Genomic DNA, 15,822 nt, shown 5'->3' with positions numbered 1-15,822 from the left:
TTTGATTCCAGGCTGTATCACAACTGGCCGTGATTGGGAGTCCCATAGGGCGGCGCATAATTGGCCCAGCATCGTCCGGGCTAGGGTTTGGTCGGGGTAGGCCGTCATTGTAAATAAGAATTTGTTCTTAACTGACTTGCCTAGTTAAATAAAGGTTAAATAAAATAAAATAGCTGCGGGACGTAGGGGTGCGAAGGGTTCTGCAGCAACCCTAAAAAAATTAAATACATGTAAAAATATATATTTTTAACAAAAGTTGTGTCCTGGGCCTTTAAGAGTCCTGTTTTAGTGGACCGATATAGCCATCTGCAGCACTGGCAAAGCCCCCCACCCACCCCGTTCATTTTTTTTTTTTTTTTTTTTGCATCACCCCCACCCCAAATTACTGCTCGCAGCTATTGGGCAGAGCTCTATGTCAGTCAGTGGTGGGATTGCCTTTGTACAGCTCGGCAAGTTACTGGGACTCTGTAGACACAGGCACAAGCACTTAGTACAAACACACACATGCAAGCACGAAAGCGCACATCCTATACAGCTTTCCTAATACATTTTAGTGAACATTTTAATGTAAAAACTAGTGGGTATCACAGAGAAATGCTAGACTAAAATAACTGGAATATGAATGTATTAATAAACCAATATGGTGTTTCTACCTAGTTCTATAAACAGTGGTGTATTACCATACCATAGAGATGATTCTCTCCCACACATACACCAACTTTTATTGGTTTATTGAGTCAAGAGCAGAGTTTAATTTAGCATTTCATTCTACCTAGGGAGACTAACTTATTAAAAACTTGAGCTTCATCTTGAGCATAGAAAGCTGGCTGCAAAACTTGTTCTGACAAGTAACTGCCCGCTTCTGTAGGTGTAGTCACAATATTTTGTTTTTGTTGAAAACTGTATGCCTCCTGTATTCAATTTACATAAAATCCCACCAAATGAGGGACTTCCAGCCATTGTGTGACTCAAGCAGAAGAGTTTAGGGACAACTTGATAACTCCATCATAACACATACCTAGAGGTGTCGTGTTATATTATGCATAATTGTTTGCCTTTGGTAAAGGAAAAACATTTGCCTGGTCTGATTGGTGTCTGCCTCACCTCAGGATCGTCCTTGACGTTTAGAAAAGAATGTAATGACTTTCCAAAGCACACAGTGTAGATTACAGTTCTCTTCAGAGTGGGCGTAACGCTCTCACATATCAGGACTTCAATCAAATGCCCTCTCATTCCATTCCTCTGCCTTGCCCAAGGACTGGGTTTTTATAATTGATCTCCTTTATCACCCCTTCTTTTCTAATTATTTAGTTCATTCTGCTGTGTGTCTGACTGGGAGTCAGTGGTGAGGACGGAGAGGACGGAGAGGAGCAGAGAGGCTCATCTCTCCCCATTTGGACTGGTTTAAATCAGATGTGGCATTAGGTCCAGCCTTGTAGGAGGTGCTGGAGGAGACAGTTGAGATGAGACTGCTACAAATGGCCTGAAACTAATGCTGCTCTCTGAAACTAAAGCTGTTCTCTCTCACCTCACATATTTACTATGCTCTCTCTCTCTCCTCCAATCCCAATCTGTCCCCTTCTCTTTCTTTCTACTCTCCATCTCTTTCGCTATCTATTTAATTATAGCTGTTTTCAATCTCCAGTTGCATTAATCTTACCTCTGTCAAGAGCAATACTTTATTGGACAGTGAATGGCATGGGGAAAATATTGCATTTTACCACAATGGTAAATTATTGCCATCAAAGCGACACTACTTGAGATGGCTCATGAGGGTTTTGCACTTCACAATAAAACCTCCCTGAAGTGGAATGTTGGTGCTGCTAGTTTTACTCTAATCAGTTCCCTTCTGTTCATAAGGGAAGATGGTCTACTCAATGTGTCATGCAGTGATATCCCTTATAAACGTATCTAATAAACCTTCCCTGGACCAGCTAGACTAGCAGCTAGACTGTCCAGGACTTTCAGAACTGCCTAGGGAAAATAGAGAGAGAGGTGTGTAATGTGTGTGAGGATAATCAGGATATGGCCGGACATCTCTGGGTGGAGTATTAAAATCACATTGCTGAAGTGGATATTAGAGTCTCCCAGCCAGCCACAATGCAGAACAGATCACAATCAATAACACAGGCACATTTACCTCCTGCTGCACCATATTACTTGTGTTGATGGAAGCATACATTTTCTCCATCTGTTCAACTAAATTAAACCAAATCCATGGCCAATCTGGCAAACCCTATTTTTTCACATGAAAATGGGTAATTACTCGCAAAAGGGTAGAACTTTCCTGCAGTCAATGACCAAAAGCGCTCTCTTTGGCCTCATGGGTGGAATGTTATTTATATTTTTCATAATTTAATAATTAATCAATATATAATTTTTTTAACCTCTAGTGATACCCCCATCCCGGATCCGGGAGCGTAATCATCGACTGACACTAATTAGCATAACGCAACAAACATAAATATTACTAGAAAATATTCCTATTCATGAAAATCACAAGTGAAATATATTGAGACACAGCTTAGCCTTTTGTTAATCACCCTGTCATCTCAGATTTTCAAAATATGCTTTACAGCCAAAGCATATTTCGTGACGCATTTGTGTAAGTTTATCGATAGGTTAGCATAGCATTATGTCCAGCTAGCAGCAGGTAACTTTGTCACGAAAATCAGAAAAGCAATCAAATTAAATAGTTTACCTTTGATGAGCTTCGGATGTTTTCACTCACGAGACTCCCAGTTAGATAGCCAATGTTCCTTTTTCCCCAAATATTATTTTTGTAGGCGAAATAGCTCCGTTTCTTCTTCAAGTTTGGCTGAGAAATCGACCGGAAATTGCGGTCACGACAACGGCGAAAAATATTCAGAATTAGCTCCATAATATCGACAGAAACATGGCAAACGTTGTTTATAATCAATCCTCAATGTGTTTTTCAAATATGTATTCGATAATATATCCACCGGGACAATTGGTTTTTCAGTAGGACCGATTGGAAAAATGGCTACCTCTGTATTTTACGCGAGAATCACTCAGAGCCATCAGGTGACCACTTACACAATGTAGCCGCTTACAGGTATTCTTCAACATAAAGGCGTAAAACTACGTCACAATGCTGAAGACACCTTGGGGAATACGTAGAAAAAGTAATCTGGTTGATAGCCCATTCACTGCTCAATAGGGACGCATTGGAACGCAGCGCTTTCAAAACATGAGGCACTTCCGGATTGGATTTCTCAGGCTTTCGCCTGCAATATCAGTTCTGTTATACTCACATACAATATTTTTACAGTTTTGAAAACTTTAGAGTGTTTTCTATCCTAAGCTGTCAATTATATGCATATTCTAGCATCTTGTCCTGACAACATATCCCATTTACTTTGGGAACGTTATTTAAAAAAAAAATGAAAATACTGCCCCCTAGTCACAAGAGGTTTTAAACAAGGAAAATCTGGTGTTTCTATGGCAAACAGTTATGATATGGTACAGGTGTCTTCTTTTTAAGCCCATAACCATGTGTGTGAAGTGTATACTTTTGTTTCAAAATAGATTTGTTTAAGACTACCAAGAAACACTCTGTGTGACTCTGATTTAGCCTACTGTGAACCGTGTGTGGAGTGTGTGTGGAGCTGTTTAACATCATAAAATGCTAGAGAGATAGATTGAGACTTTCCACAGCTCTGGAGGAATCAGTGTTCTGTGAGTGTGCTGCTGTAACCACAGGGGTTGTTCCCGGCCACCTCCAAGACAAGAGAGATAAAAAACTAAATCCCTCTGCTCTCTTCACTGGCCAGCTGTCACAATAGAACAGCCCAGTCAAGTTGTGTTGCAGAGAGAAATGAGGATATAATACCTCACGGGGCCATGGACGTGATGCATATCCCCCATGGCTAAGGAACAGGGCTCTCTTTCACCACTGCTAGAGGTTGTGGCCACACACACACACACACACACACACACACACACACACACACACACACACACACACACACACACACACACACACACACACACACACACACACACACACACACACACACACACACACACACACACACACACACACACACACACACACACACACACACACACACACACACACACACACACACACACAAAGGAACACCTGAGGTGTCAGTAAACCCAACCATCTGAAGCTGAACATGAGGTAAGGGGATGAAAGTCTTGTCTATTCTTCTCTAGCAGGGTGGTACTATACAACCATGATCCTGCAGTTTGTTTGTTTGTGTGAGTGAGCGTTTTTTGTTGTTGCTTTGGTTGAAAATCTGTCCTCTTGCCGACTCGTTGGTGAAAGGCGATTTCAGTAATCCGGGAGTGTAAGCCGCATGGTACAAATGGGCGTGAGAGAGCTCTGTGGTGTCCCAGAGAAAGCTGTCTCTGGCCTGGACATCTGGTGGACTGATAACAGGCTGCACAGTTTACAGGAGCATCCTGGAACCATGGAGCTGGTAGACATAGCTGCCATAGCATGACAACAGGAATGGAGCTTGTTTGTCATGTCACTTCTAAAACAGTTATAGTAAAATCCCTGTTGTCCAGTGAGCTAGATTAAACAACTCCTGCATGCCTGCATACACACACATACAAGCAACTGAAAGTGTGCTAAATACTCCTGAATTCATTGAACAACTGTTCAAGCAGAGATGGAGACAAACACATCTCTGTATCTGTCCTCTTGTAGAGTGTTTTGGTATATGTATTTGTAGTGTCTTAAGCATACCACTTGGCATCACCACTCAAATCGGAGAGAAGTGTCCCTCTCTTTACCTGCTGAAGGCTCTAGATAGAGAATACCTGGGTAGTTTTCTGTTCAGCCCTTCATAGTGAGTAGCCAGGTTTCCATCCAATTCATGCGAATATTCTAAAATCTGCATAAAAACAATATGCACATTTTCCCACCAGAGATGTGCTTCCATCAAATTGACTTGTTGCGGATAAAAGGCTGTGCGTGAGGATCGGTAGTGCACATAAAAATTACTTTTGTGGTTAAATTCCTATGTACTGAAAATGTTCAAAAATTAAAATGGGTTTCCATAACATTTTCAACTCTACTGATGGTTTTGTCAGAAAAAGGTTTAGTTCTTTAGTGATTGTGCTCACTCTGGTATTGGCACCTGTGCTCTACCCAACTGCGATCATAATGTCACCAAAATAAAACCCTCTATTTTTTGGAAACGAGCATCAAGCTCATCACCTTGCACTTTTCACCATCCTGTGTGGTTCATCATAACTTATTTAATCTGTAGCCTAATCAACTGCATTCCCGAGTCATAGTGGGAGGACTACACACAAAAAAAATTGTGTGACTCCAAGTTTCGATACTATGGTTATTATATCAATATTTGTGCATAAAAGCATTTCCACCAACCTTTCTTGCATAATACATTTTACAGACACAAAAAAATCCCACCTTATATAGCTTATTTTGTTTTGTCGACATTTGGATAGTTTACCGACAAATTTGCTGTCTCCATCAGGCCTGTTGTGTCATTTTTAATCCGACATGTACTCTACTCTCACAAAAAGGTTGGATGGATACCTGGTTACTGTCTGAGATTTATTCTACCCTTCTCTTCATTTCCTGAGGTAAGTAAAGTAAAGCGAGTAAAACAAAGCCCAACTGTCTCTGTATGTGTAGACCATCTAACTGATGCTGTCTGGCCCAAAAGTGTATGACATTGTTGCCACCCGTAGCATTGAGTGCAACAGAAGCCAGCGAGCATTCGGCCTCCATTGATAAAAAAGTATAAAATAACAGCCAATCGGCGTTGAGCTTAACTGAGTGAGCTCAACTGTGAATGGTCCTGGCGCACCAAAAAAAAGTGTAAAGGGAAGCCAGTTTGGATTTGGCGTCACTCCTATCAAATCACATTGAGAGCATATGTCACTGACAGAAACAACTTGAAATGTTGCATCTCGTTGTGTTGTTGTCCTCCAGTGACGAGATAGCTAGCTAAAATGAGCCCTTTCCTAAATGGAGACTTGTGGTTTTACTTAATTCTCCATATTGGCCAATGATTATAATGGTGATTCTGATCCAGCCATTAATTCATACTTTGCGACACTGGCCTGTTCGGCAACGTTAGCTAGTTAACATTAGCCCGATGAAAGGAAGTTAGGCTAGCGAGCAAGCATTTTAGTTAGGTAGCCTAGGACAACAAAAAATAAAAGCGTGTACTATATGTCCGTTTCGTCAACATGAAAGAGAGGAGGATGGCATTGGCGTTTCTCTTCAAGTAGGGTTAGTCAACATATTTTTTCACTTTCATGAACATGCACGCTCACACACACAAACAGAAATCAGAAACATGGACAGCCACATCTTATTTAGCTTACGTTGATTGGACTAAATTGTTTTTGGTATCTTTTCGTTGTCACTGTATTAGATCAAGGATAGGTGATTTGATGATGTTGAAATGTTGAAGTTGAAATGGTGCTGGAAAAGTGGAAGCAGCCCTGTTTTCTTTGCGACTTGCAGTAACTCTCCGTGGTTGTAAATCAATAGCTGTTTAGTTGTCTGGAAATTTAGGAAACATGAACTTCCTTGACCATGCTGTAGGTCATGTAGCTGTTTGTTACATGCAATATGCATTGTGGACTTCACCTGACAGAGGTTGCTCTCCGGTTTTGTGATGAAACAAAGGTGTGATTGAATTTATTCTGCCAATGTGTCTTCTTATTGTCTGGGCCTTAGGCCTATATATCACGGTGTCAAGGCATATGAACTAACAGGTTATAGAGCAAACAACACAATTATCACAACACATATGTTGTAGTATGGCTTTTCTTCTAGCTTCCCCAGTGATTTTACCCACGCACCGCTACTGAGTGAACCTCCAACAGACGTGGGTTGTCTGACTTGAAGATGTCTTTGGAATGTGTTTTTGGCTCAAATTAAAGTAAAAAGACAACTTCAGAAAAGGTGTATGATGGGCAGTAGCAAAACAGAGCAAGATTGGGTTATTGTAATCAGAATTGATGATGAACTCATTTCTAATTTACAACAAAAAGACAACTTGGACTTAAATGGTTATTGATAAGTGTAATAACTGTCACGCACTCTGACAAGCATTTGTGGGAAGGGTCCTCTGGAGTTTTCAGGCACATTGATTGGTGGGATGACCCAGTCCCGCTTCTGTCGTCTCAGTCCATTGGCAGAGGAGCTTTTTTGATGTTTCCGTGGAAACTTGATAACCCTGGGATTAGAGTCCCAGGCCCTTGCAATCATATCCTCCACTCCAATCTGAAAGGAGAAGAAATCAACACATTATTGACCTACAGCATTCCAACAATGAATTGTTTGACAACCAAACTATGTAAAGCCTCCCACTGAATGATGATACATGAGAGGTCAATATAAAGGAGTAGAGTGTCACTGTTTTGTTTGTTCATCTTCTAAAAGTGTGGAACATACAGGTGACAAATACATCATAAAGATCAAATTTGACAGATGATAAGAAACAGAATACTATGTTCCTTTCAGTTAATACAAAACTTCTAATATAATCCACACTTTCCAGCCATCACCTTTCATGTACTTCGGAAACAACCTAAAAGGACCAAGCCTTAGGATACATTCCAGGCATTACTCTTGCAGACCAGGTTACCAATGACCTATGAACAGTCCTCAGAGGTTGACTTCTATGTCTTTATCCAGCAAAAAGCCTTCTGACAGAGTCACAGAGCTGTGCTGCTCAGTGTGATGCACTCTGTGACATATCCCACTCCAAATGAAAAGGGATTGATGAAATATCACTTCAATAACAGCGAGATCAGAATGTAAGGACCAACAGTGATCCTGCAGTGTGTGATATAATAGCTGATTCACTTGTCTTATAAGCAAAGACTAGATCCTCAGATCTACTGTTAGACAAAAGGGGAGGTGAATAAAATACAAAAACTGAAAACATAAAACTGTTTTTAATTACAGTTTTACACCTTGCCTTATTTCCCTAATCTTAATCCTTCATTAGACTTTTTAATTTTCTCTTGCGTGTTTTATCCCCTCATGTTAATAAAAGGTGCACTGCACACTGGTGTAAACTCATTGTAAATCTGGCCCTATGTGTTTGAGAAGGTGTACTGTGTATACATTGGCAGAGCTATGTCAAGTGTATATATGGTATCTATAGTATCTAGTGAGGGTTGTTTCGTCCTCATGTCTGATTTGGTGTTTGTGTAATCCAGTGATCCTGCTGTTTCTCCTGCTCCCCACTCACAGAGACAAGCATGCTGCTGTGAATTCTGTTTAGAGGACACACATGAACCCTTGCAAAGCGCGAAGACGCACACACACACACACACACACACACACACACACACACACACACACACACACACACTGGCAGACAGGTCAGCCTGTCAATACACATGCAGTTTGTCATACAGAGAGACAGATGCAAGTTAAACCAGAGCAAACATACTGTATTTTTCCCCCCTTTTGTTTTAATTCTTCACGGCTTAGTGGATTTGACTATAGGGCTTACAGCAGGCCTCCTGATAGCAGCAGGTGGCCAGACAGGAGAGAGAGGGGGAAGGACCAGATGTGGTGCCCTGATAAGATAACTCTAGCTTCAGCTCCACTCAACCAGAACACTCCCACTTACCAGCACAGGGGCAGTGGGGCAAGATGGGAGTGTGCCATTCCTTCGATGGGCGGTAGGTGGAATTAGTGTGTGTGTGTGTGTGTGTGTGTGTGTGTGTGTGTGTGTGTGTGTGTGTGTGTGTGTGTGTGTGTGTGTGTGTGTGTGTGTGTGTGTGTGTCACATAGACAAAGAGAAGGAGAAAGGGGGAAGAAAAGACAGATAAAATGCCAAAGTTAGATCCTAGAATATATTTATAGAAGGCAGAGAGGGTGGAGTAGCTGGAGAAAAAGTATATATGGAAACATGCTGATAGGTGAGGATAAGTAAGGATGGTACCCATGATGCTCCAAGGCTTCCCTGTCTCTGCATAGTCCCCCTGTTTCTACCCAATGTGTTCACTCCCTGTCCGTATCGGCAGCCCCAGCTATCTGTTGAATAACACACACAGCGTTGCTGCTCTCCATCATTATCAGCGCCTCAGCCTGCTGGGGAAAGCAGAAACATCAGGACAGCTGATAATGTGGTCGATGCATCCGATCTGCGTTGCATTGGCAAACTCCCACATTCCTCCAAACATAGTGCCAGGCAGACACAACAGAGCAGAGAGGACATCTTTATTCAGAGTCTGTCTATGGATGATACCACTGCAGCAGGGCCACGTTGCTCACACGCCAAACAGCATGACAAATGACAGGCCTTTGAAGCTGGCATTATGACAAACATCATCATAATTACAAAGGAAAAAGAGGAAACTGGAACAGGCCTTTTCTGCTGTGAGAAAGGTATGTTGGGGATAATAATAATAGTTTGGTAGGTGCTTCAATTTGTCCTATATTACAAATGGGCATTAATATGCATGTGTGATTTTGAAATGTTTTTTTTTGCATATCCCAACTCTCCCTGAGACCCTCAGAGAGTGGGGTCACAGCCAGGGTCTGCCATGATCAACAGTGACCCTGTAGCAAGTATGGTTAAGTACCTTGCTCAAGGGTACATCAACAGATTTTTCACCTTTTCAGCTCTGGGATTTGAACAAGCAACTTCACTGTTACTGGCCCACTGCTCTAACCACTAGGCTACCTGCCGCCTGTGTGTACACATGCATGCATGTGTGTGTGTGAGTGTGAATGTGTGTGTGCAAGCAGGAATCAGTGAGTGTGAAATCAGTCCCAGAACTGCCCAGAGCTCCCCAGGCCCAGAGCTAGAGGGCAGGCCAGATGGCTGCTCTCGCCTCCTAGACAGGCTGCATGTCACTGGGGCATCAGTCAGCCTCGCAGCCCTGGAGCTGACATCTGGAGGTTATCATTCTGAAGAGCAGAAGGCAACACTAAACAGGGACTTTCAATTACACAATATCAAGTATGTGCTAGTTTCCCATCCTCCATTCACTGTTGATCTCAAGCCATGTAATTTAATGTTTTCTATTTTTCCATTAGCCTTCCACACTGATTATCATTGATGAGAGCTGATCAGAGTGGTGATCTGTGGTGACCAGGATGAGAGGGTAGGAAAATCAAGAGAAGAGAAGTATTTGAAATTTCTCATCTTACTGAATCAAGTACATTTTAGGAAGCAGCTATGACTATTGATGCATTCCTCTTATGGATGTAGAACTGGGCTGCAATCACAGCATAGACAAGTCATCATGATCTCACTGCCATATCCACTACTGCCTCCTCACGGACCACTTAGACTCTAGGTCCTAAACTCCTCCGCACTATGTTTTTTTGCTCTAATCTAACACAAACAGTTAGTCTGGGGAAGAGCAAAATGTATGCAAATCAAATAATAATGGATCATCAGGCTCCCAGAGTACTGGTGCATAACTGCATGAAAAGGCAGGCCAGAGCAACATGAAATCAGCTGGGGGTATATGCATATTGAGTCAGTAGACTGGCACCATAGTGTGAGTACTGTACATAACCTGCATTGAGGGACTTCACAGCCAGAATGACACTACTAACACCTCAGACTTAAACAGGAGGCAGCCAAACTATGATCATATTCAAATATATAAATGTACATCCAATACAAATAGATAAGCTATAATGCACACACCAACACATACACCAAGCACTATGTACAGTTAATCTAGGAAGAGGTAAATTCAGCCAACAATTAATAGAACATAATAATCGAGGAGTCCATTGAGTCCCTGTACACGTCTGCTCTGAAACTTAATGCTTGCACTTACCTTGAAATGGAACTGTCTGTCTTTTAATCACCTCAAATCAAAATCAAATCAAATTTTATTTGTCACATACACATGGTTAGCAGATGTTAATGCGAGTGTAGAAAAATGCTTGTGCTTCTAGTTCCGACAATGCAGTAATAACCAACGAGTAATCTAACCTAAAAATTCCACAACTACTACCTTATACACACAATTGTAAAGGGATAAAGAATATGTACATAAAGATATATGAATGAGTGAGAGTACAGAACGGCATAGGCAAGATGCAGTAGATGGTATCGAGTACAGTATATACAGTGGGGCAAAAAAGTTTTTAGTTAGCCACCAATTGTGCAAGTTCTCCCACTTAAAAATATGAGCGAGGCCTGTAATTTTCATCATAGGTACACTTCAACTATGACAGACAAAATTATTTAAAAAATCCAGAAAATCACATGTAGGATTTTTAATGAATTTGTTTGCAAATTGTGGTGGAAAATAAGTATTTGGTCACCTACAAACAAGCAAGATTTCTGGCTCTCACAGACCTGTAACCTTTTATTAATGGCACCTGTTTGAACTTGTTATCAGTATAAAAGACACCTGTCCACAACCTCAAACAGTCACACTCCAAACTCCACTATGGCCAAGACCAAAGAGCTGTCAAAGGACACCAGAAACAAAATTGTAGACCTGCACCAGGCTGGGAAGACTGAATCTGCAATAGGTAAGCAGCTTGGTTTGAAGAAATCAGCTGTGGGAGCAATTATTAGGAAATGGAAGACATACAAGACCACTGATAATCTCCCTCGATCTGGGGCTCCACGCAAGATCTCACCCCGTGGGGTCAAAATGATCACAAGAACGGTGAGCAAAAATCCCAGAACCACACGGGGGGACCTAGTGAATGACCTGCAGAGAGCTGGGACCAATGTAACAAAGCCTACCATCAGTAACACACTACGCGGCCAGGGACTCAAATCCCCCAGTTGCACAGGGCGGGGTCGAGACCCAGGGTCTCCAGCTTGATGACGAGTTTGGAGGGTACTATGGTGTTAAATTCTGAGCTGTAGTCGATGAACAGCATTCTCACATAGGTATTCCTCTCGTCCAGGTGGGTTAGGGAAGTGTGGTTGCGATTGCGTCGTCTATGGACATATTGGTGCAGTAAGCAAATTGGAGTGGGTCTAGGGTGTCAGGTAGGGTGGAGGTGATATGGTCCTTGCACTTCATGATGAGGGAAGTGAGTGCTATGGGGCGGTAGTCGTTTAGCTCAGTTACCTTAGCTTTCTTGGGAACAGGAACAATGGTGGCCCTCTTGAAGCATGTGGGAACAGCAGACTGAGATAAGGATTGATTGAATATGTCCATAAACACACCAGCCAGCTGGTCTGCACATGCTCATTCACCAAATATCTGTAGGATGGTTTAGCAACGTTTAAATTGTATTGTTGTGATGACATGTTTCGGTGTGTAGTGGTCATAGGTAATCTGATTATTTCCCCCTCTCCCTTTCAGCACTATTGACACAGAGTAGCCAAAATGACACAGCAACTCTGTCACAGCATTTCACACATTTCAATGTCTGTGTGTCTTCACAACATTTCTGTGTTGCAGTCAATACTTTTATGGTAAAAGATACAAGATGTTGCACACCCAACCAAAAACATTTTATAGAGGTGCTGACTAACAAAGAGTAAATTATTAAAAAGATAGAAAGAAAGTCACACACTCTAATTATGCTCCCAAACATGTAATGGTTTATTATATAGTCGCTATACCCATGAACTGTTTGGGTGCATAATTAGAGTATTTTTTTCACCTTTATTTAACCAGGTAGGCAAGTTGAGAACAAGTTCTCATTTACAATTGCGACCTGGCCAAGATAAAGCAAAGCAGTTCGACACATACAACGACACAGATTTACACATGGAGTAAAACAGACATACAGTCAATAATACAGTAGAAACAAGTCTATATACGATGTGAGCAAATGAGGTGAGATAAGGGAGGTAAAGGCAAAAAAAAGGCCATGGTGGCAAAGTAAATACAAAATAGCAAGTAAAACACTGGAATGGTAGATTTGCAGTGGAAGAATGTGCAAAGTAGAAATAAAAATAATGGGGTGCAAAGGAGCAAAATAAATCAAATACAGTAGGGAAAGAGGTAGTTGTTTGGGATAAATTATAGGTGGGCTATGTACAGGTGCAGTAATCTGTGAGCTGCTCTGACAGTTGGTGCTTAACGCTAGTGAGGGAGATAAGTGTTTCCAGTTTCAGAGATTTTTGTAGTTCGTTCCAGTCATTGGCAGCAGAGAACTGTAAGGAGAGGCAGCCAAAGAAAGAATTGGTTTTGGGGGTGACTAGAGAGATATACCTGCTGGAGCGTGTGCTACAGGTGGGAGATGCTATGGTGACCAGCGAGCTGAGATAAGGGGGGACTTTACCTAGCAGGGTCTTGTAGATGACATGGAGCCAGTGGGTTTGGCGACGAGTATGAAGCAAGGGCCAGCCAACGAGAGCGTACAGGTCGCAATGGTGGGTAGCATATGGGGCTTTGGTGACAAAACGGATTACACTGTGATAGACTGCATCCAATTTGTTGAGTAACCTACTAGGCTATTTTGTAAATGACATCGCCGAAGTCGAGGATTGGTAGGATGGTCAGTTTTACAAGGGTATGTTTGGCAGCACGAGTGAAGGATGCTTTGTTGCGAAAAAGAAAGCCAATTCTAGATTTAACTTTGGATTGGAGATGTTTAATATGGGTCTGGAAGGAGAGTTTACAGTCTAACCAGACACCTAAGTATTTGTAGTTGTCCATGTATTCTAAGTCAGAGCCGTCCAGTATGTGACTTTCTTTCTTTCTTTATATAGTCAATACTTTAAAACAACAATCTACTTCTCACTGAGTAGTTTCTATTGTTGAATCTGGGAATAAGCATTTCTGCATACAAGGCATTACCCTACAGTTGCTGTATTTTAAAGCACCTGGGGTAGTGTCCCCCCCCGGGTGCAAATTCTGGTTCTTGTCCTAGCACTAAACAGCTGATTCAAATAACCAAATCATCATCAAGCTTATTTTAATCAGCTGTATAGCGCTAGGGTGTGCACCCAGGACCGAGTTTGGAAAACCCTGTTCTATGCCACATCAGCATGTCCTCTGAGCCCGTTTCTCATTGTGGGTCACACTACTGTGCCAGCGCGAAGGAAGTAGCTCTCTCTCTCTCTCTCTCTCGCTCTCTGTCTCTCTCTCTCTCTGTCTCTCTCTCTCTCTCTCTCTCTCTCTCTCTCTCTCTCTCTCTGTCTCTCTCTCTCTCTGTACCCTTTATGAACCATTCACCAAGCTTTTCCTGGAATTATTGTCTGTATGACCCAATACAGTGGCTAACCGACATCAAATGGGCAATGTGTTTAGGGCTGTAAAGGGTTAAAAGATGTGGAGGAGTCAGAATGTGCAGGAGACTGAACATTTGCTGGAATTATACATTTCCATTATTTAGTTTTTCATGGCTATACAGTCGTGGCCAAATGTTTTGAGAATGACACAAATATTAATTTTCACAGTCTGCTGCCTCAGTTTGTATGATGGCAATTTGCATATGCTCCAGAATATTAAGAAGAGTGATCAGATGAATTGCAATTAATTGGAAAGTCACTCTTTGCCATGCAAATGAACTGAATCCCCCAAAAACATTTCCACTGCATTTCAGCCCTGCCACAAAAGGACCAGCTGACATCATGTCAGTGATTGGACTACTGAGTACTGGGGTAAAGTCATTTTCTCTGATGAATCCCCTTTCCGATTGTTTGGGGCATCCGGAAAAAAGCTTGTCCGGAGAAGACAAGGTGAGCGCTACCATCAGTCCTGTGTCATGCCGACAGTAAAGCATCCTGAGATCATTCATGTGTGGGGTTGCTTCTCAACCAAGAGAGTGGGCTCACTCACAATTTTGTCTAAGAACACAGCCATGAATAAAGAATGGTACCAACACATCCTCCGAGAACAACCATCCAGGAACAGTTTGGTGATGAACAATTCCTTTTCCAGCATGATGGAGCCCCTTTGCCATAAGTACAAAAGTGATAACTAAGTGGCTCGGAGAACAAAAACGATATTTTGGGTCCATGGCCAGGAAACTCCCCAGACCATAATCCCATTGAGAATTTGTGGTCAATCCTTAAGAGGCGGGTGGACAAACAAAAGCCCACAAACTCAAAGCATTGATTATGCGAGAATGGGCTGCCATCAGTCAGGATGTGGCCCAGAAGATAATTGACAGCATGCCAGGGCGGATTGCAGAGGTCTTGAAGAAGAAGGCTCAACACTGCAAATATTGACTCTTTGCATCAACTTCATGTAATTGTCAATAAAAGCCTTTGACACTTATGAAATGCTTGTAATTATACTTCAGTATTCCATAGTAACATCTGACAAAAATATCAGAAGACACTGAAACAGCAAACTTTGTGAAAAATAATATTTGTGTCATTCTCAAAACTTTTGGCCACAACTTTACATTTAATTTTAATGAAGCAATTCCATTTACTTTTGACAACTTTCCCACAGGGCATAACAGAAATTTTTCAGTTCGGAATCACCTGCTGACCGAAATTACACACCACTGCCTGTTTGTATCAGAAATACAAGTGTCTGGAAGGTACCTAGTTGTAAGGGCTTGCAACAAAAATGGATCAATTTAAAACATGTTACTGGTTTTCAAATGTTCCTTCGATTACTTGAACATTTCTTGTTCTATTATTGAATCTCTCTGTTGCTCTCTTAATGTGGGAACATATTTCCATAGTGCTGCTACAATGTCACCTGACTCCCCCATGCCTCCCTCCGACAGACTGGAACATTAGCTTAATCAATGTCAATTATTTCATGCCCTTCATTATTGTGCTGTGAGGAGTTGGCAGAATTTTAATCCCAGCTCTGCAACTGCTTTACACTATTCTTGGACATTTTCTATGATTAAAAACATGACCTGGAGTAAGCATTAAGCCTCAGGCTATTCAACATCTTATATTTGGAAAAGCA

General features: G+C 41.8%; 1 protein-coding gene across 2 annotated transcripts in view; it reads right to left on the bottom strand.

Annotated features, from left to right (window-relative positions):
* LOC118388391 (cadherin-4-like) overlaps positions 1-15,822 on the bottom strand; it is a 325,932-nt gene that overhangs the window by 88,632 nt on the left and 221,478 nt on the right. For both annotated transcript variants that reach the window (XM_035777425.2, XM_052526700.1), the window contains exon 5: positions 7,082-7,264. In XM_035777425.2, coding sequence (XP_035633318.2) covers positions 7,082-7,264 — 183 coding nt within the window. The remainder of the gene's footprint in view (positions 1-7,081; positions 7,265-15,822) is intronic.

Source organism: Oncorhynchus keta, chromosome 10 (assembly GCF_023373465.1).
Source record: "Oncorhynchus keta strain PuntledgeMale-10-30-2019 chromosome 10, Oket_V2, whole genome shotgun sequence".
NCBI classification, from domain to species: Eukaryota; Metazoa; Chordata; class Actinopteri; order Salmoniformes; family Salmonidae; genus Oncorhynchus; species Oncorhynchus keta.
Note: the sequence above shows the minus strand (reverse complement) of the source record. Positions and strands in the feature narration are given on the sequence as shown.